This window comes from Citrus clementina, unplaced genomic scaffold (assembly GCF_000493195.1).
Source record: "Citrus clementina cultivar Clemenules unplaced genomic scaffold, Citrus_clementina_v1.0 scaffold_2, whole genome shotgun sequence".
Lineage (NCBI taxonomy): Eukaryota > Viridiplantae > Streptophyta > Magnoliopsida > Sapindales > Rutaceae > Citrus > Citrus x clementina.
In genome coordinates, this window is record NW_006262688.1 from 2,924,021 (window position 1) to 2,949,341 (window position 25,321).

Here is a 25,321-nt window from a genome sequence, read left to right on the forward strand (position 1 = left end):
ATTTTTTAGATCAAATTTATTACAGCACACCAGTGAGTTCTAATTGAGTGGGTTTTATCTTTAATTTCCTTAAGTAATACGTAATCCTACTTGAAGTATTAAAAAAGGCCCGCCTTCGATGTTTATTATATAGACAATGATCAAAATCAAATCGATTGACCTCCTTTCTCCAGTCCAAAGTTTGATGAAATTAAGGGGAATTCCACTGGCTTAAATTCTGTTTGAAATTCTGAAAATTATAGAAACTTAAGAAATATTTTTTTCATTAAAGGAATAAATATATATGCAAACTTACCTGTATAATTAAGGAAATCTCTATAATATTAAATGTATATTATAACATTGATAATGAGATTGTTATAGACTTTTATATTTAAGTGTTTTAATCTCAACAATTCATTTAATATAATGAATAAATAATTAATTGATCAGAAAGTAACAAGTAATCTTCAAGTTTCAGGTAATTAAAACAATTAAATCTTGCTATATATATATATATAAAGCTGGGATTACAAGAGTTGATGTGGCATCACCATTCCTCATCTTTTTATATTCTCAATTATTTAAAATATCTAAAATATTGGTGGATATTCTTTGTACATGTCTCTTTCTCTTTTTATTTAAATCCAATAATATGTAACCATTAATAATAATTAATTATAAGTCTTTTGAAACATTCATTTATTTTATTATGCTAACAATTAAACTTTAGTGGCTTAAAATATATCAATTAATTAACATAGGAAGAGAGATTCTTTCATCTTCTCTCAATAATGCCACTAAGGCCTAAATTTAATTTTAATAATTTTAATGTCTCTTCCTCTTTCTATTTAAATCCAATAATATGTAACCATTAATAATAATTAATTATAAGTCTTTTGAAACATTCATTTATTTTATTATGCTAGCAATTAAACTTTAGTGGCTTAAAATACATTAATTAATTAATATAGGAAGAGAGATTCTTTCATCTTCCCTCAATAATGCCACTAAGGCTTAAGTTTAATTTTAATAATTTTAATGTCTCTTCCTCTTCCTATTTAAATCCAATAATATGTAACCATTAATAATAATTAATTATAAGTCTTTTGAAACATTAATTTATTTTATTATGGTAGCAATTAAACTTTAGTGGCTTAAAATACATCAATTAATTAACATAGGAAGAGAGGTTCTTTCATCTTCCCTCAACAATGCCACTATGGCCTAATTTTAATGCAATAATCTCATATTTAATTATGCAACCTTTTATTTAGTGCCTTTTGGCTTCTTCAAATTTTATTATGGTAGCAATTAAACTTTAGTGACTTAAAATACATTAATTAATTAACACATGAAGAGATGTTCTTTCATCTTCCCTCAACAATGCCACTAAAGCCTAATTCTTCTTATTCTAAATTTAAGTTTCATTTGCTTGTTATCATCAGCAACGCAAGTCGATTATGATGCAACTGCCATTATAATTAATGAAAAATGATGAGTTATCTTCTCTGGTGCAATTCACTATATCCTCGCAGCACTCCACAAGTACTGCATGCAAATAATTAATTTACAATTTCTCAAATCACTTGCACTTTCACATTTTCTTCTTCTTTTAACCCCCAAAAAAAAATGCTACTTTGCTGCGAAAATATTATCTTAAATTTTTTTTGTTCCTAACAAGCCAAACATGATCCCACATTCAAAACGGTGCGCTTTCATGTTTAGAAAAAATTATGGGCAATATTTTTGGATCAAATAGCATTGTTATTCTTTAAATATGCAAATTTTGATATGATTTATTTTTATATGCGTTGTATTTGTTGATGAGCATAATTTATATACATATTTTACCCTTAATTATATAATTGCTAGTTATTTTTATTTGTTATTTTTTTAATTAATTGAATTATTTTATTGCATAGGGAATTAATTGGAGATTATGGATGCAAAGTACGTAAAGAATAACAATTGGACAACATTGAAGAGCAAATCAATTTGTGAAAGTAATTAAGGAGATGTGCAAGAAATTCTGTTCGAAGAAATCAAAGCCAATAAATTGAATATCCATGCTCGTGCAAACAAAAAAGAGGTTTAAAGCTAAAGTGGGCAGCAATATAAAAGGGAGTTTTGCTTTTGAATTAAAGGCTAGACGGAAACGAAAGAAGAAGTAGAATTCGGCTTTGAACAGGGAGCAGCGGCAGCAGCAATATTTCGGCTTCCATGGCTGATTTTATTTCTTTTGTTGCTCCCAATTCAAGTATGTCTAGCTAATTTTCTTATACTGAGGTTAAGGATGAAACCCTATTCAATGAAATAATTATCTTTTTATTTATTTAATTCCCTATATATGTTCTTTAATAATCATGGTTTTTATTTCACATGATTAATTGGATGTTATTAAAATCTTTTCATCAATTCTGTCATGCATTATTGATTGTTAGGATTAATATTCGATTAAATCTATGCTTGGATCTATAAAGTTTATACATGATTATCTTTAATTCTATATCTTTCATTAAATTATTTATACAGAGTACTTAGAAAAACTTTGACTCTTTGTTATTCAATATGTTTACATGGGATACTTAAATATCATATTATTAAGCAGAAAAAGAACCTACACAAGATTAATTTTATTTGGGCTTAATTGTTATATCCATGAGATGACATAGATTGATTTCGAGTTGTCACTCTAAAATTGGGGATTAATGAATATTTAGATAATTACTAGTTGAATAGTGGTGGATTCTGAAACCTTGGTAATTTCTATCCTATTGAATTCTCCTTTATTGTAATTGCTTCTTTCGTTTAATTAGTTTGATTTCCCTTAAAATCTCAATTTTCTCAACTAGGTTAGGATTAATATTAATTTTGGATTTAAATTAGACATTTCAATTTATAACAATCCCTGTGGGATCGACCTCGTTACCACTATTCTATTTCTAGATTCGTGCGCTTGCGAGTATATTAAAATTTTCACAACAAGTTTTTGGCGCCGTTGCCGGAGATTATGCTAGAAAGTCAGTTTAATCTAGGTTGATTTGATTCTTCCACTAGTTATAATTTAGGTTGTTTTTTATTTTTTAATTAAAAAACACAAAAAAAAATATTTGTCTTTAAATTCATTGTTTAGTTGTTTGATTTCTTTTATTTTTATTTTTAAATTTCGTTTATTCTCATTATTGTTGGTTTATTTTATTTTATTTTATTTTATTTTTCTTTTCCTTGTCTAGTTAGTTTATGAGTGTTTGGAAACGTGATTCAACAAATCATTTGATTAAAAGAGAGTCGAAAATTGATAGTAGTTAAGCTAGTTCTTTAGAAGTGATGGATGACCCAAACAGACTATTGCCAATACTTCCACCAATGCAAGCAGAGAAAACCCTTAGAGAATATTTTTCACCACTTGCAGCCAACCAACCATCTTGTATTGTGTTGCCACAAACCACAGCAACACACTTTGAACTCAAGCCCTCTATCATTCAACTTTTACCATCTTTCCATGGGTTAGAGAGAGAGGATCCATATTTGCACATTAAGGAATTTCTTGACATATGCTCTACATTTCGTTTTCAAAATTTTAATGATGAGTCCATTAGACTTCGTATGTTCCCTTTCTCATTAAAAGACAAAGCGAAAGCTTGGTTGAATTCACTTCCTGCTGGGTCTATTACTACGTGGGATGAATTGAGTAATAAGTTCCTCACCAAGTTTTTCCCTATGTCTAAAACAAATGCCCTTAGGAGAGAGATAAGTGATTTTTATCAAAGAGAGGGTGAGCAATTTTATGAGTGTTGGGAAAGATTCAATGATTTACTCCTCAAGTGTCCCCACCATGGTTTTGAAAAATGGAGACTTATACAGTGCTTTTATAATAGTTTTGAAATATAAGTGTGCAACCCAAGAGGGGGGGTGAATTGGAAATTTAAAAATTATCCTAGCAAATCCACACAACAAGTAATCTAATGCCTTAATCAATTCGAAAACAATAAATTCAATGAAAGCACAATAATAAATGAGCAAGGGAAGAGAAAGCAAACTCAAGGATTTTTACGTGGTTCGGCAATCCCCGCCTACGTCCACGCCTCCAAGCACACCGGGCTTGAGGATTTCACTATCCAAGCCTTTCCAAGGCTTCAAACGATTACAATTGACTTCAAGGTGTCAATGAACCTTTACAACAAGAGATTATATCTCCAATCTCTTCACCCCAAGTGTCTCTCACACTTGTACTCTCACAATTTGATGAGAAATGATAAATACAACAATGAATCTCTCTTTAAGAGTGGATATACAAATTATAGCTCAATGATGATTCAACAAATGATGATTTACGAAATGGAAGCTCAATATATGTTATATGATCTTATATTTGCTTGTGTTAGTTCTTAAAATGAAGTTTGAGTTGAGTTTTTATAGTGAAAGCCCAAAAACTAGCCGTTATAGGTAAATTCCAGCGCTCAAGCGGTTAGCCGCTTGATTATCCGGCTAGCCGCTCAGGAACAGTAATATTACCGTTATTTTTGAATTTTGCTACAGTACTACTGTTCACAAAAATTACACTTTAGCCCAAAACTTTCTATAATTATACTATGGCCCAAATCGTCAGAAAACTTTGCAAATAGGTCCAATTTCAGAACTTCATAAAAATAGATGTCTTTCTCAAACTTTCTGAAATTATGATATGGCCCCAAAGATTTTCTTGTTTCACACAAAGGTCCTTTTCAACATAATACCTATATTTTTCAAAGTTCTCAAAATCTTTCACTTTAGTCCAAAATATTCATAAATTATAGTATGGCCCAAAACATTTCAAATGTTTGTAAAAACGTCCAACTCCGAAATTTAATACTTATTAAAATCAAAGATTTCAAATCTTAGCATTTAAGTCCAAATTACTTAAATTCACAAAATACTTTTCTTTATAAAAACTAAAACTTTTAGTTTATGAAAATTATTTAATTAAATTAATTTCTTGAGCTTCTCAAATGCTAAATCAAACATCAATTAAATCATACCGGCTTTACAAGAATTTATTGCACTAATTTGTTCGTTGAGCTCTAAACTATTCTTGATGTCGCCATTGTCCGTTGAGTGTCTTCAATCTTGATTTCACTTGATTTACTTGTATAAATATTATCCTTCAAAAACTAGTAAAAATGTGAAATACAATATTTATTAAATCACTCAATACATATGTTTGTTATCATCAAAATTACATTATGTATAGCCCTTTAGGCTAACAAGTTTAACTATGTCAAATCGTCATATGATAGAGTCTATGAATGGTGGGAGATTTTTGAACTTACATGAAGGGGCTGCATGGGATTTCTTTAATTTACTTTCTGAAAATTCTCAACAGTGTGATTTTTCAAATCAAAGGGAAAAATTATCTCAAGTTTCTAGAAAGGGTCTATACGAAGTTAAGGATGACTTTGATGTGAAAACCACTCTAGCTACACTTTCTAGGAAAGTAGATGCCTTAGTTATGAACCAATCCATAAATCATCATCCTAGTGTAGCTAATGAGGTTTGTACTCTTTGTTCTAACTTGTCTCATACAGCACAAAATTGTCCATCATTACCAGTCTATCAAGAGGCTTATTCTGAGCAGGTACATGCCTTACAATCATATGAGAAAACCTCTAATAGTCCATATTCATCCACATATAATCATAATTGGAGGAATCACCCTAATTTTTCTTGGAAACAAAATTAACCTTTGTCAAACCAAGGAGGACAACAATTTAACATGCCCAATCAACAATTTGTCCCTCCTAGCCAAGTATATCCTCCTGCCCAACAACCTATGTCTCAATTTGTTGCACCCCAACAAAGAAAGTCTTCTTTAGATGATACACTTCAAAGTTTCATTTAGTCAACCCAATAAGCTTTGCAGTCAACCCAACAAGCTTTTCAGTCAAATACTCAAGTTATTCTGAAGCTTGAACATCAATTGGGTCAATTATCAACTACTGTAGTGGGGAGAGAAAAAGGAAAATTCCCAAGTCAACCAATTCCCAATCCTAAAGGAGTGCATGAAGTTGAATTGAGTTCAAGCCATCAGCATGAAGAAGAAAAATATGTTATGACCTTGAGAAGAGGAAAGTTATTTGACAACAAGGTGGAGGTTCAAACAAGGAAGATATCTAAGCCTACTTCTTCAGATCCAGTTCCATCACAAGAGTCATCAACAAATGATCCAGAAAAGAGTGGCCCATCAGCTTACATTCCCAAGGCTCCTTTTCCTCAAAGGTTAGCAAAGGTAAAAAAAAAGGGACTTCAACGGGTGAGATTATGGAAATCTTCAAGCAAGTAAGTATAAACATCCCTTTACTCGATGCTATTAAGCAAGTTCCTTCGGATGCCAAGTTTTTGAAAGATTTATGTACTAAAAAGAGAAATTTACATGCCGCCAAAAAGGTATTTTTAACTGAACAAACTAACAATTTACTACAATGTAAAATGCCACTAAAATTTAAGGTTCCAGGTTCCCCTACTATCTCATGTGTTATAGGGAACCAATGTTTTGATAAAACATTATTGGATTTGGGTGCTAGTGTTAATATCTTGTCTTATTCTGTTTACATGCAACTTGGACTAGGAGAATTAAAATCAACTTCTATTGTTCTGCAACTTGCTGATAGGTCAATGAAAATACCTCGTGGTATTATAGAGGATGTGTTGATACAGATTGACAAATTTTATTATCCTGTTGATTTTATTGGTATTGATACTCAGCATGTACAGGATCCTAAGAAATACACCTCAGTTATTCTAGATCGTCCTTTCTTAGCTACAACTGATGCTCATATTAGTTGCAGAACTGGAAACATGGAATTGTCTTTTGGTAACATGACCATGGAATTAAACATTTTTAATGTTCCCAAGCAGGCACAAGAAGATGATGAAGTCGTTGAAGTAGATATGATAGAAGCATCAATTGATGACTCACTTATTTCTAACCACTGTGACAATCCATTAATACTATGCACAACTGACTCTAATTACTCTGTTGATGTTGATAGTGGTATTGAAGACGTTAATGCTTTACTTGATTAGACTCTTATCATAGATCTAATTAAGTGGAAAGAAAAGATTGAGCCACTTCCTCCTGAAGAGAAAAGTGAACCATTCAAGTTGGAGCTACTTCCTAAAAAAGTGCAACATAAGTCACATTCTGGCATGAAAAAAGTGGTAAGATCTAAAGTGCTTAAATTATTAGATTTTTATACTACTTTAGATAACTCTCAGGATAGCTTGGACCAGAAGAGATCAAAGCAGTACGATATTGAGGAGTTTCATTACCATCATCCTTTTATGGATAAAATGCCCTAGTGCTTAATCAATTATGCTTTTTGGTATTTTCTGTATAATTGCTTTGATTTTCACCAAATTTTTATTGATCCTGGTTGATTTTTTGTTTACATTGATTTGTTAGTTAATAGGATTTTTTTTATTTCATTATTTATATTTCTTCTAACCTTTTCTTTTTAGTTGTCATTTTTTTTAAGCTTTCCCAACCTATCCAGGTGTGTTCTCTCCAACTTTCTTTTTATTATTTATGTTTTTATTATTATTATTATTATTATTATTATTTCTTCTCATTTGTTTGCATGCATATCTTTTGTTTGTGAAACATTGAGGACAATGTTCCGAATAAGTTTGGGGGTGGGAATAGTGTGTGCTTTGTTTGTTAAAAAAAACCAAAAAAAAATTTCAAAATTTCAAAAATTCAAAAATTCAAAAATAAAAAAAATTGTGTTTTTTTTTGTTTTTACGTGAAAAGCCAATGATAAGAACTTGATTGACAATGAATATGATTTTTAGAAAATGTTGAATATTGTCTTAATTTATACTTGATTCTTGTGTTAGTTTCTCTTGATTGAGATTCTTTAAACCATGAGCACTAATATCAATTCTTTCGTAATTTTGACTTGAAATTTGATATTAACACAACCTGAGTTGAAAATTTTAAATAGAGTAAATGACTATTTGTCTTGATTCTTATCTCCACAATACAAATTAGTATACACAGGCGCCAAAGTCAGAAATAGCTACCTATAACCCTTAAGAGTGAAGCTATCCTTGAGTAATTTGGGTTTATGTACTATAAGTATGTAGAGGATAATCTACCATGAGAAGAAGGCTACCTTAAGGGGTAGAGTGAAAGCTCCTGACTATGGTTAAAAAAAAAAAGAAAAAAAAAAAAAAAGAGAAAAAGAAACAAAAAATCAAGTGCGTGTGCTGAAAAAAAAATTAAAAGAAAATGCACATAAAAGCCTGTGAAAAAAAAATTGGAGATTAAGATGATAAAATTAGTTTGACCTACTCTTTTTTTTGTTTAAGGCGAAGGCTGTTGATATCGAAGATTTTAGGAATGAATTTGATTGAATTGATTTCACACACACACACTACAAGAATCGAAAGAGAGAAGAGATTGATTATTGAATTAAAGTTAGAACTTTGCCAATATTTTGAAATTTTCTTTGAGCTATATAATTTTTGCAATCTTTGAGGCTATTTTTCATGTTTTATTTAAATTTTTTTTGTTCTTTTAATTTAATTTAATTTTTTTAACTGATGTTTGTGGGTATCATCACTGAAGCCCTCACGAGACTATAACTCATCCACTAGGGACGCCTAGGGGTTTAAAGGCTTGTTGCAATCGCAATCACCTGCGAAAATGGTTTAGTTAGGATTTACTTTTTGTTTCGTTACTTTTGTTTTTGTTTTTAATTTTAGTTTTGCTCGAGGACTAGCAAAATCTAAGTCTAGGGGTATTTGATGAGCATAATTTATATACATATTTTACCCTTAATTATATAATTGCTAGTTATTTTTATTTGTTATTTTTTTAATTAATTGAATTATTTTATTGCATAGGGAATTAATTGGAGATTATGGATGCAAAGTACGTAAAGAATAACAATTGGACAACATTGAAGATCAAATCAATTTGTGAAAGTAATTAAGGAGATGTGCAAGAAATTCTGTTCGAAGAAATCGAAGCCAATAAATTGAATATCCATGCTCATGCAAACAAAGAAGAGGTTTAAAGCTAAAGTGGGCAGCAATATAAAAGGGAGTTTTGCTTTTGAATTAAAGGTTGGACGGAAACGAAAGAAGAAGTAGAATTCGGCTTTGAACAGAGAGCAGCGGCAGCAGCAATATTCGGCTTCCATAGTTGATTTTATTTCTTTTGTTGCTCTCAATTCAAGTATGTCTAGCTAATTTTCTTATACTGAGGTTAAGGATGAAACCCTATTAAATGAAATAATTATCTTTTTAATTATTAATTCCCCTATATATGTTCTTTAATAATTATGGTTTTTATTTCACATGATTAATTGGATGTTATTAAAATCTTTTCATCAATTCTGTCATGCATTATTGATTGTTAGGATTAATATTCGATTAAATCTATGCTTGAATCTATAAAGTTTATACATGATTATCTTTGATTCTATGTCTTTCATTAAATTGTTTACACAGAGTACTTAGGAAAACTTTGACTCTTTGTTATTCAATATGTTTACATGGAACACTTAGATATCATATTATTAAGCAGAAAAAGAACCTACACAAGATTAATTTTATTTGGGCTTAATTGTTATATCCATGAGATGACATAGATTAATTTCGAGTTGTCACTCTAAAATTGGGGATTGATGAATATTTAGATAATTACTAGTTGAATAGTGGTGGATTCTGAAACCTTAGTAATTTCTATCATATTGAATTCTCCTTTATTGTAATTGCTTCTTTAGTTTAATTAGTTTGATTTCCCTTAAAATCTCAATTTTCTCAACTAGGTTAGGATTAATATTAATTTTGGATTTAAATTAGACATTTCAATTTATAACAATCCCTGTGGGATCGACCTCGTTACCACTATTCTATTTCTAGATTCGTGCGCTTGCGAGTATATTAAAATTTTCACAACATTTGTGCAGATGTGGCCAGATCTTATACAAAAGGCAAAGGATGAAGGACTCGATGCAATTGAAACTTATATTATTTGGAATGCTCATGACCCTCAACGTCGTCAGGTGTCAATTATTATTATTATTATTATTATTATTATTATTATTATTATTATTATTATTATTATGTGCAATATTTATTATTATTGAAATAAACATACAAAATTAACTTGTTTAATCTTCCTTTTGAGAAGAGATCAGTACGTTTTCTCAAGAAATTTGGATTTTATCAATTTTTTAATTTTTAATTTGATATTTTCAAAGTCGCGCAAACCGCAATTCTATTTCCTAATTTTGAATATAATTTCCGTCACCTAAAAGTAATTTTTGGCACCAAATGATCTTGAAATAACCACATGACAAGTGCAAATTATATATTAATGAACAGAAGAAGCAAAATGTTTGTAAAAGTTACCTGCATCAATCTGTCTTTTCTAAGCAACGTTAATCTAATCCTTGTAATCCTTGAAAACGACGTTGCTCTTCCACCCAAACTCAACTGCCACATTTGCTAGCGGGTTGTGCTAGGAGACCAAAAGCAAGTATGATACTTATGGTGCGTATACTTCATGGAATAAGAATAGAGTGGAATGGGAATAGGCTGAGAATGAGAATAGATTGGAAAGGAAATGAGAAATGGGAATCAGATTTCAATATTTACTTGGCAAAAGTAAATGGGAATGGGAATGCGTTGAAATGTCATTGATGTGTTTACTTGCCAAAATAAATCGGAATGAAGAATGTGAATGAGAATCAATTTACCAAAATATCCATAGTATTAATAAGTAATAAAAATAATTAATTTATCATTATTAAGAATATTATCATTATTGTTGTTATTATTACTATTATTATTATTAAAAATAATATTAACAATAATTAATAATAACTAAAATAATAAAGTTAATAAAATTTAATAATAATAATAATATTTTAGTTATTATTAATCATTGTTAATATTATTTTTATTAATATTATCATTATTAACATTTAATAATAATATTATTATTAAATTTTATTAACTTTATTATTTTAGTTATTATTAATTATTGTTAATATTATTTTTATTAATATTATTATTATTAACATTTATTATTATTATTATTAAATTTTATTAACTTTATTATTTTAGTTATTATTAATTATTGTTATTATTATTTTTATTAATATTATCATTATTAAAATTTATTATTATTATTGTTATTATTATTATTATTATTATTATCATTATCATTATTAACATTTATTATTATTATTATTATATTTTATTAACTTTATTATTTTAGATATTATTAATTACTGTTAATATTATTTTTATTAATATTATCATTATTAAAATTTATTATTATTATTGTTATTATTATTATTATTATTATTATCATTATCATTATTAACATTTATTATTATTATTATTATATTTTATTAACTTTATTATTTTAGATATTATTAATTACTGTTAATATTATTTTTATTAATATTATCATTATTAAAATTTATTATTATTATTGTTATTATTATTATTATTATCATTATCATTATTAACATTTATTATTATTATTATTATTATATTTTATTAACTTTATTATTTTAGATATTATTAATTACTGTTAATATTATTTTTATTAATATTATCATTATTAATATTATCATTATTAACATTTATTATTATTATTATTAAATTTTATTAACTTTATTATTTTAGTAATTATTAATTATCGTTATTATTATTTTTAATAATAATAACAACAATAATGATAATATTGTTAATAATGATAAATTAATTATTTTTATTAATTATTATTTTTATCATTATTTTTATTGTTAATATTGATAATATTAATAAATAATAATAATTACTAATAACTAAAATAATAAAGTTAATAAATTTTAATTATAATAATAATAATAATTATTATTATTATTATTATTATTATTATTAATGACATTTAAAATAATAAAATTAATTGTAATTTGAATGAAGGTAATTTGGGAAATATGAAAAAAATTATAGGGATACAAAAGAAAACATATATTCTATTTTCATTCCCAACCTCCCATGGGAATGGGATTCCCATTTTTTATTCCCAAATTGTGTGGGACCCACACATTTTATTCTCATTCACAAATTACATTTTGCCAAGTAAATATGAATTTCATTCATTCCTTCATTCTCATTCCCTATTCCATGAAGTAAACACACCATTAGGGTTGAGTCTTAGACATAAGCATAGTACTTGGAAAGTAATTATCGGTAATGGGCTTGTTTGGGATTGCGGTTGAAATTCAATAAGTTGTTTATTTCATAATTTTCAATAAAAATAGTGTTTGATAAATTTTGTAAAAGCAGTTTATTTCATAATTTTCTCCATTTTATCAGCAGCTTTTAAAAGCATGTAGGGAGCTGCTTTTCATAAGCAACTTATTTAATAAGCTACCTTAGCTTTTTAAAATTCATATTATAACCTTAGATTTTAATAAAAGATAATTATATCTTATTTATCCATAAATCCTAATATATAAATCATACATTTATCTTTATCATATTTTATGTAACAGATTATAAAGTGCTTTAGATTTTTTTTAATTGAGTTTTTAATGTAATTTTACATATTTAAGAAAAAAGATATGTCTAATATTTAAGAAAAAAGATATGTCTAAACAATTTTATTAAACATATTCTAAAAATAAAAAGTAATTAAAACTTATGTCTATTTTGGTCATTATATAATAAAACAACATTTTCGTAATAAAATTTATCAAATACATACACTCTACTTTTCAAACTCACAGCAACTGTAACAGCACAGTTTACTAAACACCAAGTTACTTTTTTAATCAGTAGCTTACTTTATCTGCACAGCACAAACAACTTATTTTATCAGCCTCCGCAATCCCAAACTAGCCCAATGTCTTGTAAACAATCTAGTTTGACAATAGGACTCAAATTTACAGGGATTTACCGTCAAATCAATTAGAATAGCAACAACAGTTTAAATTTTTTCGGCACCGAAGTGTCATGAAATAATTCATATTTGTCAATAATTCAATTTTAAATAAAAGAATTTGGGATAGCATATTTTATTGTATCTTTTTTTTTAATAATTTAAAATCACTCGTTTAACTGATTTTTTATTATTATAAAAATAATTAATTTTTTTATTAATAAAAATAATATATATCATTAATTAAATCCAACATCACATATTAATTAAAAAATTACAACATGAATTAATCATCAAAAAGCTCCTCATGTGAAGTTGAATGTTGATTATTGCCTGCTTAGGTGTCAATTGTGTCATCGGCTAGAAGAATAATTATCTTTTTAACACCCATTACGCAGACACTCTGATGCTGTGCATAATCTCTTTAATTAAGTGGGACCCTTGTTTTGACATAATAACCACCACCAAATAGTCTATGATGTTATGTTGTCAGGTAATTATGTAGTGTTATATTATATTATTTTAATGTAAGTGTATTATATTATATTAATATTGTATTATATTATGATAATTTTGTATAATATTTTTATGTTACACTATATTTTATTAAATTTTAATTATATTATTTTTTATGTTGCATCGTAATGTAATAATTGTTATCAATTTAAATTATATATTTAGAAACTAATATTTATTAATATTAAAATAAAAATCTTAAATTTTAGAAATCTAACATAGAGAATATCTTCTGATTTTTTCTGTAACATAAAACATATTTTATAAACATAATTAGTTGACAGCTATTATATAATACTTTATGCCATTAGATCAAAAGATAAACTTTCTACAAAAACACTAGTCAACAACACATATTATTTATCTATTACTCAATTGACAGCTAATATCACAATACTTTACTGATCAACTACAATAAAAAAAAAAATCATTACAATCATTAATAAAAAAATAATAATATAAAAAAAGTAACAAGAAGAAAAGTAAATTAAAATAATACCATAAATATATTTATAGTCTAAAAATAAACTCTTCCCAAACAAACTAAAGGTCAGAATATATAAATAGGTTAAAGTGAAAATAGATTGATGACAAGTTTTAGTTTGTCACTAACAAGTAACAAATTTAACAACATGAACTCATTATGTAAAATAGAGAAGTTTGAGGGTAGCTAAATTTTAAAGCACTCCAATAATAGTAATAAGCAACTCGTCCATTTGATTGATTCAGTAGCTCCTAAACAAATCAAATCAGGTTGCCAGTGCCACTGCTCTCTCCAGCTACGAGAAAGGCCCGAAAGCTCTTCTTCAATTCGATGGCTTTTACAGCTACTCCTTTATTCTCTTCTACGGCGTCGTCTTCTTCGACTGCTCTCCATCGATCTAAATTCCTTGATTCCGATTTTGCCGCTCCGTTTTCTCATGATTCATTTCATCTCATTAACTTCTCCCGCAGATTTTCCGAACAAGGAATTTGTCTTTCGAGAAAAAAGTAAGTAAATATTTTTCTCATTCTTCTTCTTCTTCTTCTTCTTCGTTTCTCAATTTATTTTGTGTCTTGATTTTATTCGTAATTTGATTGCCTTAGAAGTACTTTTTGGAGAATCACTTTCTGGATTCTTTTTTAAAACTGTTTTTTTTTTAAAACTAATGAGAATATCGTTTATCATGAGATCATCACTTAACGAGGATTTTCTCTATTTTTTTATTTAAGCATAAAAATGAAATTTAAAATTTATAAAAAAAAAAAGTTGTAAGAATAAAAGATTAATGAAAATCTGATAGCTGGATTACTTTCAGGATGATGCTGTTCTAGAATATATAAGAATATTCCGTAGAAAAATAATTTACTGTGCTTTTTTTTTGGTGGCATCTTTTTATAATTTAAGAATTGCATATTAATACTAATGAAGTATAAGTGCTGATTTGTTGTGGTTTATGTGGATTGTGATGTGATTTTGTTTTTTGGATGCTTAGTATTTCTTCAATTGTTAAGCAGGAATATTTTGTTTGCCTCTGTCAACGGTACGAATGCTGTGAGTCCAACCCCCTTGGTTAGTCACATGTTCCTACCACTACAATTTTTCATTCTTTTTTCTCTAATTTCTTGAGAATTAATCTATGTGGTGATATATAAGTTTGATATATGGTATGGCGGCAGCAATTGTCACGATTATGAAAGTGATATATTTTGATTTGTATCATATAATTCTGTTACCAACATAATCGCTTAAATATTGGTAATTGACAACAAGGAGGATAATCTTGTGATGTCACTGTTTCCCATTCTTCTCTAGCTTTTATGGTATGGATGGCATGATGTCATGACATGGACATGATTGTTTTAATTGCAGAAATCGGACCAAGATGCTGATTACATTCCGATGCCACATGTTCTGATAGACCAGGATTCGAATTCTGATGCAACAATTGTGCAACTCAGTTTTGGAGATCGTCTTGGAGCTCTCATTGACACGGTGAGTGTCTGTTTGTAGTTCAGTCCATTTATTTGTTCTTGAAAATTGTAATGTTGTCTGCTTTTATCATAGTGTATAACTGGGTTGTTCAAAAAAGGGCCAGTCTTCACCCATCATAGTTTTCCCCTCATTATACAACTTAACCTGACGTCTTTTGTTCGAATCCAACAAATTGGGATGTTGTAGTTGATTAATTGCATTTATGTACATAATCATCAGAAACAGAGCATATTTGTTCTTGAAGTTTGGTGGGAAGACACTAGAGCTCCAAGTGTCAAATTGTGCTATTTGCACCCACTGTTTCTTATGACTGGTCTGATTCTTGGTAAAATGTGCCTGTGCATAGACTTTGGAGGTCACCTGGTTTCTTAATTTAAAATGGAGTTCTTGAGATTTTTTATCCTCAAGGAAAATCAGATTTTTTATTCATTTTGTCTATCCTTGAGCAGATGAATGCCCTGAAAGACTTGGGATTGGACGTGGCTAAGGGAACTGTTAATACTGAAGGTTCAGTCAAACAGACAAAATTTTTCATAACACGGTTGTAAGTAATTCTTGAGCAGTAATAGAATCTTTTACTGGCTTTCTAGAGAAGTGGAATGATTTATCGTCTTTCATCTGGTTAGTGAGCTGTGAACATTTTTCAAGTTTCTATGCTTATATCTTGTTCAAGATGATCATCTTTTTCTTACAATCGGTTCAACTATTGTTTGTAAACCTGTCATTGTTCTATATTTTCTAGAATAATAATGACTGCTTACATTAGACGTGTTATACTCGATAATGTTTATGCTCTTCATTTTCTCTGGGGCATACTTTCTTTACAGGCTACTATACTTTTGTTGTAACGCATCTACCCTGCATTCTCTTTTTGTTTCTAAGTGGAAAAGAAGTTCTTAGCCTACTGTCAGACCCTTGATAGAAAATCCTTGTGTTACCTGCTATGTTGCTTTTACGTGAATGTGTGTAAATAACTTTTATGTTTCGACTTTTGATGGTGGTTCAAATTAAGAGCAACAACTCAAAAATTGGTTTATGTTTTATGGAGAATCAATGTTCAGTTTGTGTCATGACAGTGCATTTTTTTGGCTGGATTTATTGCATTTATATTGAATGGTAATGAACAACTTGGCTGTTTTCCCATTTGCTAATAACATGTCGACATTTGCCCCACGCACATATGAGGACGTGAGTCATACTTTGAGCTGGCTCAGTTTATGAGTTAAATATCAATTGTTATATGTTTGCAAGCTCTTAGCTCTGTGAGATTGATTTTTGTTATGCTAGAGACACCGGGCGCAAAGTTGAAGATCCTGACTTGCTAGAGAGAATTCGACTTACCATCATTAACAATCTTTTGAAGTATCATCCAGTATGTATGCTGAGTTGATACCTTTGAGTACTTGTGTTTCTGTTGTTTGTGTATGGTTTGTTTTTTGGGGAAATGAATGAATGTAGAAAAACTTATCTACTAGTGAGATTATTGAATAAAATAAAGAGGAAGACATTGGTAAAAAAGGGGACAAAGGGGTGAAATAAGTGAAGTATTTTGGGGAAAAACATGTAGGGTAAGGTTATCTATTACAAATTAGAACAATCTAAGAGATGGAGATATAATTGAAGAAATAGGGGGAGAAACCAAAAGATTTTATCCAATGATTCCATTATTTACACCAAGTTTGACTCAAATCTGAAAATAAGGCCATGTAGTGACCAAGACCTAATTTCAGGTGAGGAAAAAAAAAAAACAACTAGAGAAAGAAGTTCAGGCCTGATAAGTAATGGAAAACCTATCCATATAAGAAAAGTTATATTATGGCTTAATCAGCTAACAATGTCTTGACTTGAAATAAAAATCTTAAGGTTCTAAAATCCTAATAATGATCATTATTTTGAATTTTTTTCTCTTTTTTTTTTTGGGTTGTTGGTGCATTGAACTCCCAACAATGTCTCAAATTAGATTTGTTTTCTTCAAGTTCACTGATATTACTCCTTTGGTGCTATAGGAATCTAGCGAGCAACTTGCCATGGGCGAGGCTTTCGGGATAAAAGCTCCAGAGAAAAAGGTGGTCTACTTAGAGATTATTTCAGCTCAACAAAACTCTCTCAGTTATAATTTGCTTTTATTAGTTCACTAGTTCTTTTACGTGATAGAAGTTGTTTTCATGCAGTGCATCATAGAAGGGCTATTTTTTTTTTTTTTTTGTAGAGAGCAAACAATTCATGATCCTCAGGCTGAAGCATGATACTTCAGCTCTGGGCATGCTGTGGTATAAAAGGAAAGGAAAAAAGATAAATTCAGACATGGGCAAATGTCGATGCCCAGCAGATTTTAGTGTATCACCTTAGATATATTAATGTCTCTGCTGGCTAGCCATGAGGCATTTCTTCACACTTGAGAATATTAGAAACTTGACCTGAAGAGAGCTTTTTCTGCCAGTAAATGCGGCTGGCCTGCTATTATTATGTTGTCAATTTAATTGCTTTAATTGCCCCATGTCCATGCAGCTCTTTGTTTTTCTTTGGTTGATTATGCCACTTGCCAATCTTGACAATTGGTTAGTGTTAGTTTAGAAATTTTTTTTTTCCCGTGTATAATTATGTTTAATATCTCAAGTTTTGAATACGGCCCTTGATTCTTCTAATCAGATTACTTCCTCATTTTCTATGCTGTGCCAGATTAGGCACGCCAAATAAAAATATAAATGAAATATACGCAATTTCGAAGACCAGCCTCTTTATTGTCATTAGTGTGTAAATTGAGCCTTTTTCTTTTGTTATACAAGGTTCCTTGCTCAGACTCAGTAGATGTCTTGCATGTGCTTACTGTAATTGTACAAACTTGTAAAATTTGTGACTTTATTTAATGGCAGCTTGATGTTGATATTGCCACCCATATACATGTCAAGGAAGATGGGCCTAAGAGAAGGTTTGCATCTCTATATTTTGATTGAAATCCTTTTAGTATGTTAATTCACATGAAATCTATTTTTTGAATTATTCTATTAAACTTTTCACTACCCATAGAGGACTTAAAAGGAATAATGAATTTTTCTCCACAATGCAGAGAGGTATTTGGTATGTCATTTACTAACACCTTCATTATGTATTTTACCAGCTTGCTTTATATAGAAACAGCCGATCGACCTGGATTACTTGTAGAGATCATGAAAATCATTGCTGATGTTAATGTTGATGTTGAATCCGCAGAGATTGATACAGAAGTATTCTTCCTTGTTTTTCTCTCTCATTCTCTCCACATTTTCACACGCTAGCATAGTCCCTGGTTCCCAGTTCTGTATTCTTACTGTCTTCAAATTTTCTCCTGTCTTTCAATAGGGACTTGTTGCCAAAGACAAATTTCATGTCAGCTACGGAGGCGCAGCATTAAACAGTTCTTTGTCTCAGGTAATTGTTTACAAGTCATTTTTTTTTCTTTGGGAAAAGGTTTATGAATCAAAGTTGTAACCAGTAAATTCAGGCAATATATCCATCAAATGTCCATTCATTCCACCTCTTCTGAGCAAATGCTGGGATTACTTTTTATTCAAACTTCTGGGTGACCAAGCCATTATTATAAAATTTTATGATGCCTCATGGAAATCCTCACTCTGAGACTGATTTCTCTTTAAACGTACAGGTGTTGGTGAACTGTCTGCGATACTACCTTCGAAGGCCAGAAACGGATATTGACAGTTACTAATCATAATCAGAAGAGTTACTATGTTGCTGTAAACAAAATGTAACGGTTCTGTACCAAGTATTTTGTGAGCTCCCCATTGAAATTGTTTGTTGCAGATTATGATTGTCTTCATCACTTTCTTGGGTGTTTGGGGAACAAAAGTGGTCAATTTGAAGAGAGTTAATTAAAAATAAATGTAACTGGAAAAAGAAAAATAATCTTCTTCATGATGAGCTCTCCCTTTGATATTTCGGCAAAATATTCCATCCTCTTTTATCTGATTGGTGAAGAATGAATTACTTGAAAATTTTCTGAAGAAAAACTCACACTAATTAATACGAGCAACCGGTAATTTTTTTAAAAAATAAAAATTAGAGGGGTTTGGTTAAGTATGAGTGGTGATGGAGGTAACGGTTTTAATCTTCTAGAGGTATGGGTTTTGAATTTGGTCAGATAAGTGAAAGGAGAGTTAATTTTCATTGATTAAAAAAACAATTACCGCATATACATGACAGTGAATAAATAAGGAAGCTAATTAGATAAATTATTATAATTATACCATCTCGACATGTTAAGATACGTTTGATTTACATAAGTATTTTTTTCATTATCATACGTAGTAATGGTTCAAATTACTAAAATACTTTTATTATTTCATGCATATTAGATTCTAAGAATTTTCAATAAATAAATAAATTTTAGAAAAGTTATTCTAGAGAAATTTCAGATTACATAATTGAATCAAATTTAGAAATATCCTCCAACTCCAGGTGGCTTGACCAAATTGCTTAACAATCTATTTACATGGCAAAGAAAGGAAGCTGCAAGATGAAGTTTTGGCATGCTTAATAAAAAGAATATGATAAGACCCAATTTTTCCTTTTGCAGCAGTTGGATTCAAGAGTTTAGGTGAAGGATTACGTAACATTCTTTTTAATCTTTGCAAGGAAGCATTATTCAATGATCAAAACCATAAATTTGCCGCAAAAAACAGCCAAAAAGCATTGGTAGTTGTTGCCTTATTCAAGCTAACCAAACTTCCACTTCACTTTATTCTCAAGCAAAATAACACGTTAAACAAAAGCACTGGGCTATAAATTTGCCAAGAATTATCAGCATCCATTAACAGCAAACAATGTCATTAGCATTGACAGTTCTGTTTTTTGGTCTTTTTCACAGCTATGTCACCTTGGCTTCTGACCCTGATCCAGTCAATGACTTTTGCGTACTCAACAGAAGTTCAGCAACTACTAGTCTTCCATGCAAAAACTCATCACTTGTCACAGTGGAAGATTTTGTGTTTTCGGGCATAAAGTTTCGCGGAAAGTTCAGTGAAACCGGGTTAGCATCCATTCCATCTAATGTGAATGTCTTTCCAGGATTGAACACTCTTGGCATGTCCATGGTACGCGCTGACTTTGATGTTGGCGGTGTTAATGTTCCGCATTCCCATCCAAGAGCTACTGAGATAGCAGTTGTGCTAGAAGGAAAGATCTACTCGGGATTTGTCGACACACAAAACAGGATTTTTGCTAAAGTGATTGAAAAGGGTGAGGTGATGGTGTTTCCAAGAGGCCTTGTACACTTCCAAATGAATGTTGGAGACACCTGGGCGACTATTCTGGGGAGTTTCGACAGCCAAAACCCTGGATTGCAGAAAATCCCATCTGCGGTATTTGGTTCAAATATTAAGGAAGAGCTTTTGGAGAAGGCTTTTGGCTTGACTCCCAAGGAAATTGCTAAGTTAAGGAAGAGGTTTGCTCCCCATCGGTTGTGAGTTAAAAGATGAAGGTAGCTAAGTTAAGGAAAAGGTTTGTCATTTCTGGTACTTAAGATTCTTAGGCAGTCTGTAGCAACTATGAATCAAAACAATTTTCACTATGTATTGATGGTTAATACTAAAGAAATTCATCACGGAAAAGCTAAGCGAATAATAATATGTGGGGTACATTTTTCCTATCCAGTTTTGTTTTAGCATGTTCTTCTGTTAAGTTTATTTTCAATGTTGTACAAGACTATATGATCTTGAATCTGATTTCAGCCCTAGGCATAAATGCTTCACGATGAAGGTAAAACTGAAACACTACATAATTCAACAGCAGATGATAATTATCCAGAATCATAATGATCATTTTGATGAAGCCATGCTGATATTTCCATGCTTAAAAAAGACATAACGAAAAAAGTGGGAGCCACACAATGATGGTCACCACATGTCCTATGCCAATTGGAGAAGCAAAAGAAATAGATTATCATGTAGCAAGATGTTTACCCGCTGGTTGTGTTTAATCAGAAGCTTTTTCAAAAAGTAAAAGCAAAAAAATTATTGAGGTCTCCCTTACTTTTGCCCCACTTACAGCTTCTTATTGAAGATTAGGTGCTCGGGATTCGAGTACTCTTCATTTTGGCTCAAACTCAGTAGACTGAAAATTGAACACCCATTTTATCATACATTGCTTGAAATCTCAAGTCCCAGCTTCATATAAAATGAAGCAGAAACTCTACTTTTCATATCACACGCCAATAAAGAAAGTCCCGGAAACTTCAGTTCAGCCAGCAGTTTGTGCAAGAAATAGAAAACAAAGGAAAGATTAAGTACAATAACATATCATACAGACTCTAGGGTGACAAAAACAAAGTCTTCTAAACTTTTGTAGAATAGTTATTCTACTCAGGTCTTTGTAGTTTTCACTTAGAGCAATGCACTTAACATTTCATTCCAGCTATCGGGCACCCCAGGGAGGCACCAGTGACTGCAGTCGGAGGAGAAGTCTTTGGAATGCTGCCTTTCTTCTTGACCCATTGCCCTTCTGTAAACAGAAGGATGCCCGTCTCTACGAAGAGCTGACATTGTCGTAATATCTTGCAAATACACCGGAAATCTCATTCTCCGCAACACCTCTTTTAGTACTACCAACTGTTCAGGAACATGTTGGTGACTAAAAAAGGCCAGAGGAGTCCTCTGCTTGTAACATTTCCAACCATTTTCTCTGTTGAATGAAGATAAAGGGAACACTACCACTTAAAAGACATAGCCAAAAGCGATTACACTGTTTATACATGCACAGCATATTGTATTGTACCTGTTGTGCCTAGGAGACATGCTCCGGAAAATGACTCTGGTTCTACGAGGATCAATATTCAAATCTATCCATTTTGCCCATGTTGTGAGTCCTTTCTCATAAGCAATCATCGGATTCATAACTTTATAGACAGACTTTCCCTCCATGTAATAGTCCCATCTAAATTTAGTCATAGGTTTTCAATTAGCTAAGATTATTAAATCGTGCTATGGCTCTCAAGTAAATACAATTGAAATTACAACATGTATAGATTGTGCATCTTAAAACTGGAAATATATATTTTCTTACGAACTCCATTGTTCCGAGTGAGTCCACCAGTGAGCTGAATCAAACACAAGTACGTCGGCTCCTCTCCAGTATCTTGCGTTATCTTCAATCAAATCCAAATGTAGTATCCTCTTGTTTTCGGGTCCTTTCATCAGTTCAACAAGGAGTGGAGCCCAAGAAAACTCAATTGATGTCTCGAAATCCTGTTAACATCATACACTGTGTATATATAAACAACTGATAAAATCAAGAAGAAAAACAAACAGCGATAGGGTTCCGAATATTTCAACTCAAGATCTTACCAAGGCATGGAAGGCCATTGAAAGACCATTGTAAGTCACTTTCTTGCGCCCCATGGGAACAACTCCCTGCACTAAGCAAACAAGAGATTCCCACTGGTTCCTCATTATGGAATCACCAACAAGCATTATTCTTTTCCTTCTCATCTTAGCAAGAAATTTCAAGGCATCGAACCTGAAACCACATTGCCCTCTTTAGATATCATTTCAATGCATACGCATCTACTTCTTGCAAAAATTAACATATTCAGTTTAAGTACCTTGGAATTGAACAAGCATGAGGCTTCCATTTCCATTTCTGGTAGTCAGAATCTGGCCGTCCATTTTTCTGGCAGCTTACAGCAGTACTAAGATAAGGGCAATTAGAATCATAAAGAGGGTAAGATGGGTCATAAACCCATTTGCCAGAAGTAAAATCACAATGCCTTGATGAATCACGTCGGGATTGGACCATATTAACTTCACTGTCTTCTTCATTAAGCCAAAACTCATCGGTCTCTAGGCCAAACTGGGATGACTTGCCGGTGAAGAAACATAGAAAAATACCGATCAACAACAGAAACTGAGGCTTATATGCAGGTTTAGCCATTGAAGCACAGAGTGTGGAAGTTGGAGCAGTGAAGTAGAGTCCCAAGTTTCCAATGAAGAAGCCTATTTAATGCATAGAAAATGAAACTAAGTCTTAAAAGTTGACAAAAGGATTTCCATTTAGGCCATGAGTCACGGCAAAGTAAGAGTGGACCATATTCTTTCTACTCATTGCCATTAACATTGTTGCTGGTAAATTGTTGAAAGTAAAAATGATTGAAGGCACAAGTTTTGGGTCCGTGACATGCGCGTTTTGTAGGCCACGAGCATTAATCATGCAAGGGTATTGATCATTTAATTGTTGCGATGTCAAAAAGGAGCACAGCAATCACCAAAGTTGAAAGACATTAAGGGCAAAATAGTAAATGCATGCTTGGGTGGAATAAGTGCCCACAAGTGTTAATGCATTATTTTTGTCTTTCAAGGTCAAAAGTAATTACCTAACCTGTCATTGAGACAAAGTTGAAAGTTGATCCATGGTGGGTTTTACCACGTCAAGGGTAGAATAACAAAAGATTAAAATGAAATGGAAACTAAATGAATATTTTAACGTTATGAGGATTAGGAGTATTCGGACTCTAATCTGATTCACTCAATTCATTTAATCTGTAAAAATATGATCCGTGAAAATTTGATCTGTGAATCAATAGATTGGATTGAATTGAAAATTTAAAAATCCACAGTTGGTGGATTGAATATGAATTTACTTTTATAAATTCGTAAAAATTCGTGAATTCACAAAAAAAATTAATTGAAAAAATAAATCTTATAAATGTAGCATTGCTACTTACTAATAAATAAATAAGTTAAAAATAGTTAAATAAAAAAATATTAAATAATTGAATAATTAAATAAGCAAATATAACTTCTTAAACATTAAAAATTCTAAAGCATAACAAAAAACCCTAAGCCAAAACATTTAATTAGCACATAACACCAAACCTCTTCCCCACCGCATGCACATGCTATCACTATTTCACTTCATCACTTGAGGTACTGATAATTTCTTACTTTCTTTTCAAGCTCTTCAAGTTTTTCAATTCTTACTTGTTACACCTAAGGTCTCAAGTTTCAACTTTTGTATATATTTAAATTCATAATTTTAGTTAATTCTCATGTATTTATCTAAATAAAAGAGATTTTTTTTGGCATATTATATTTTGAAACTTTGAATGTATTATTTTATCTTTATTTAAACAATTAACTTCTTTAAATTTTATTCAATTTTGAATTTAATCGATAGTAAAATTATTTTATATTAGATTTTTTAATTTTATTACTTCGTAGATTAGACAAAATTAAAAATTTTAATTCATAAATTAATCTGTAAAATGATGGGTTGGATATGAATTGGGTCAAATCCGCATCCAATCCACAGACATATGGATTGAATTTGGATTGAGTTTCACCAATTCGTGAATTGTATTGAATTGAAAATTTATAATCCATAAAATTATGGATCGAATATGGATTGATTCCAATCCATAAACATTCCTAAATTAAGGATTTTGATGAGTTTTGAAACATTAAAAAATGATTAATGTAGTGAAACATTGTGGAGATATGATCATTTTTCCATACACAAACTTTTATGTATAATTTTTTAAATTTAAATGCAATTACTATTAAGAAGTCATAAAATTAATGAATTAATAAACAAAAACAATGATATGAGACCAATTACAAATATTTTATATATTTTTAAAAATAATATCAGCCTTCTCAAATAATATCCCAATATTTTTATCCTTGTCTTGAGTTACTACTTCCATTATTTCAATTGAAATTAAAAAATTTCTCTCCTTTTTCCAGCTCTTTTAGAGAAAACATTCTTTTTATTTAATTTATTTATTTATTTTGGGGGAAAAGTATAGATATCGCGACTCGCGAGCACAATCTTTGTATTTTGTAATTTGAAATCCTGCTTGAATAAGATGTGTCATAAAACAGCCCATTTGTTTGGGCAAAAAAAAAGGCCCAAGATTGCTCTCTTACTTTATT

At 30.4% G+C, this 25,321-nt stretch overlaps 3 protein-coding genes and 1 non-coding gene across 4 annotated transcripts; 2 read left to right on the top strand and 2 right to left on the bottom strand.

The window, feature by feature from the left end:
- Window positions 1–3,717: 3,717 nt before the first annotated feature.
- Window positions 3,718–3,824, bottom strand: LOC112101237. Its single transcript, XR_002907364.1, has one exon. It is a non-coding gene; the product is annotated as a small nucleolar RNA R71 (small nucleolar RNA).
- Window positions 3,825–14,121: 10,297 nt separating this feature from the next.
- Window positions 14,122–19,285, top strand: LOC18051304 (ACT domain-containing protein ACR12). Its single transcript, XM_006445657.2, has 10 exons — window positions 14,122–14,416; window positions 14,924–14,978; window positions 15,279–15,401; window positions 15,851–15,945; window positions 16,689–16,773; window positions 17,408–17,467; window positions 18,275–18,330; window positions 18,520–18,625; window positions 18,741–18,809; window positions 19,042–19,285. Exons 1-10 carry the CDS (start codon window positions 14,241–14,243, stop codon window positions 19,102–19,104), a joined length of 888 nt encoding a protein of 295 aa, XP_006445720.1. The 5' UTR covers window positions 14,122–14,240; the 3' UTR covers window positions 19,105–19,285.
- A 933-nt stretch (window positions 19,286–20,218) lies between these two features.
- Window positions 20,219–20,865, top strand: LOC18051305 (germin-like protein subfamily 3 member 2). The gene has a single exon (XM_006445658.2). The coding sequence runs from the start codon at window positions 20,219–20,221 to the stop codon at window positions 20,858–20,860; it is 642 nt and encodes a 213-aa protein (XP_006445721.1). The 3' UTR covers window positions 20,861–20,865.
- Window positions 20,866–21,507: 642 nt separating this feature from the next.
- LOC18051306 (protein trichome birefringence-like 36) lies at window positions 21,508–23,386 on the bottom strand. Its single transcript, XM_006445659.2, has 5 exons — window positions 22,993–23,386; window positions 22,736–22,907; window positions 22,455–22,636; window positions 22,167–22,325; window positions 21,508–22,073 (listed from the first exon to the last, which is right to left on the bottom strand). Exons 1-5 carry the CDS (start codon window positions 23,319–23,321, stop codon window positions 21,776–21,778), a joined length of 1,140 nt encoding a protein of 379 aa, XP_006445722.1. The 5' UTR covers window positions 23,322–23,386; the 3' UTR covers window positions 21,508–21,775.
- Between the last annotated feature and the right edge of the window lie 1,935 nt (window positions 23,387–25,321).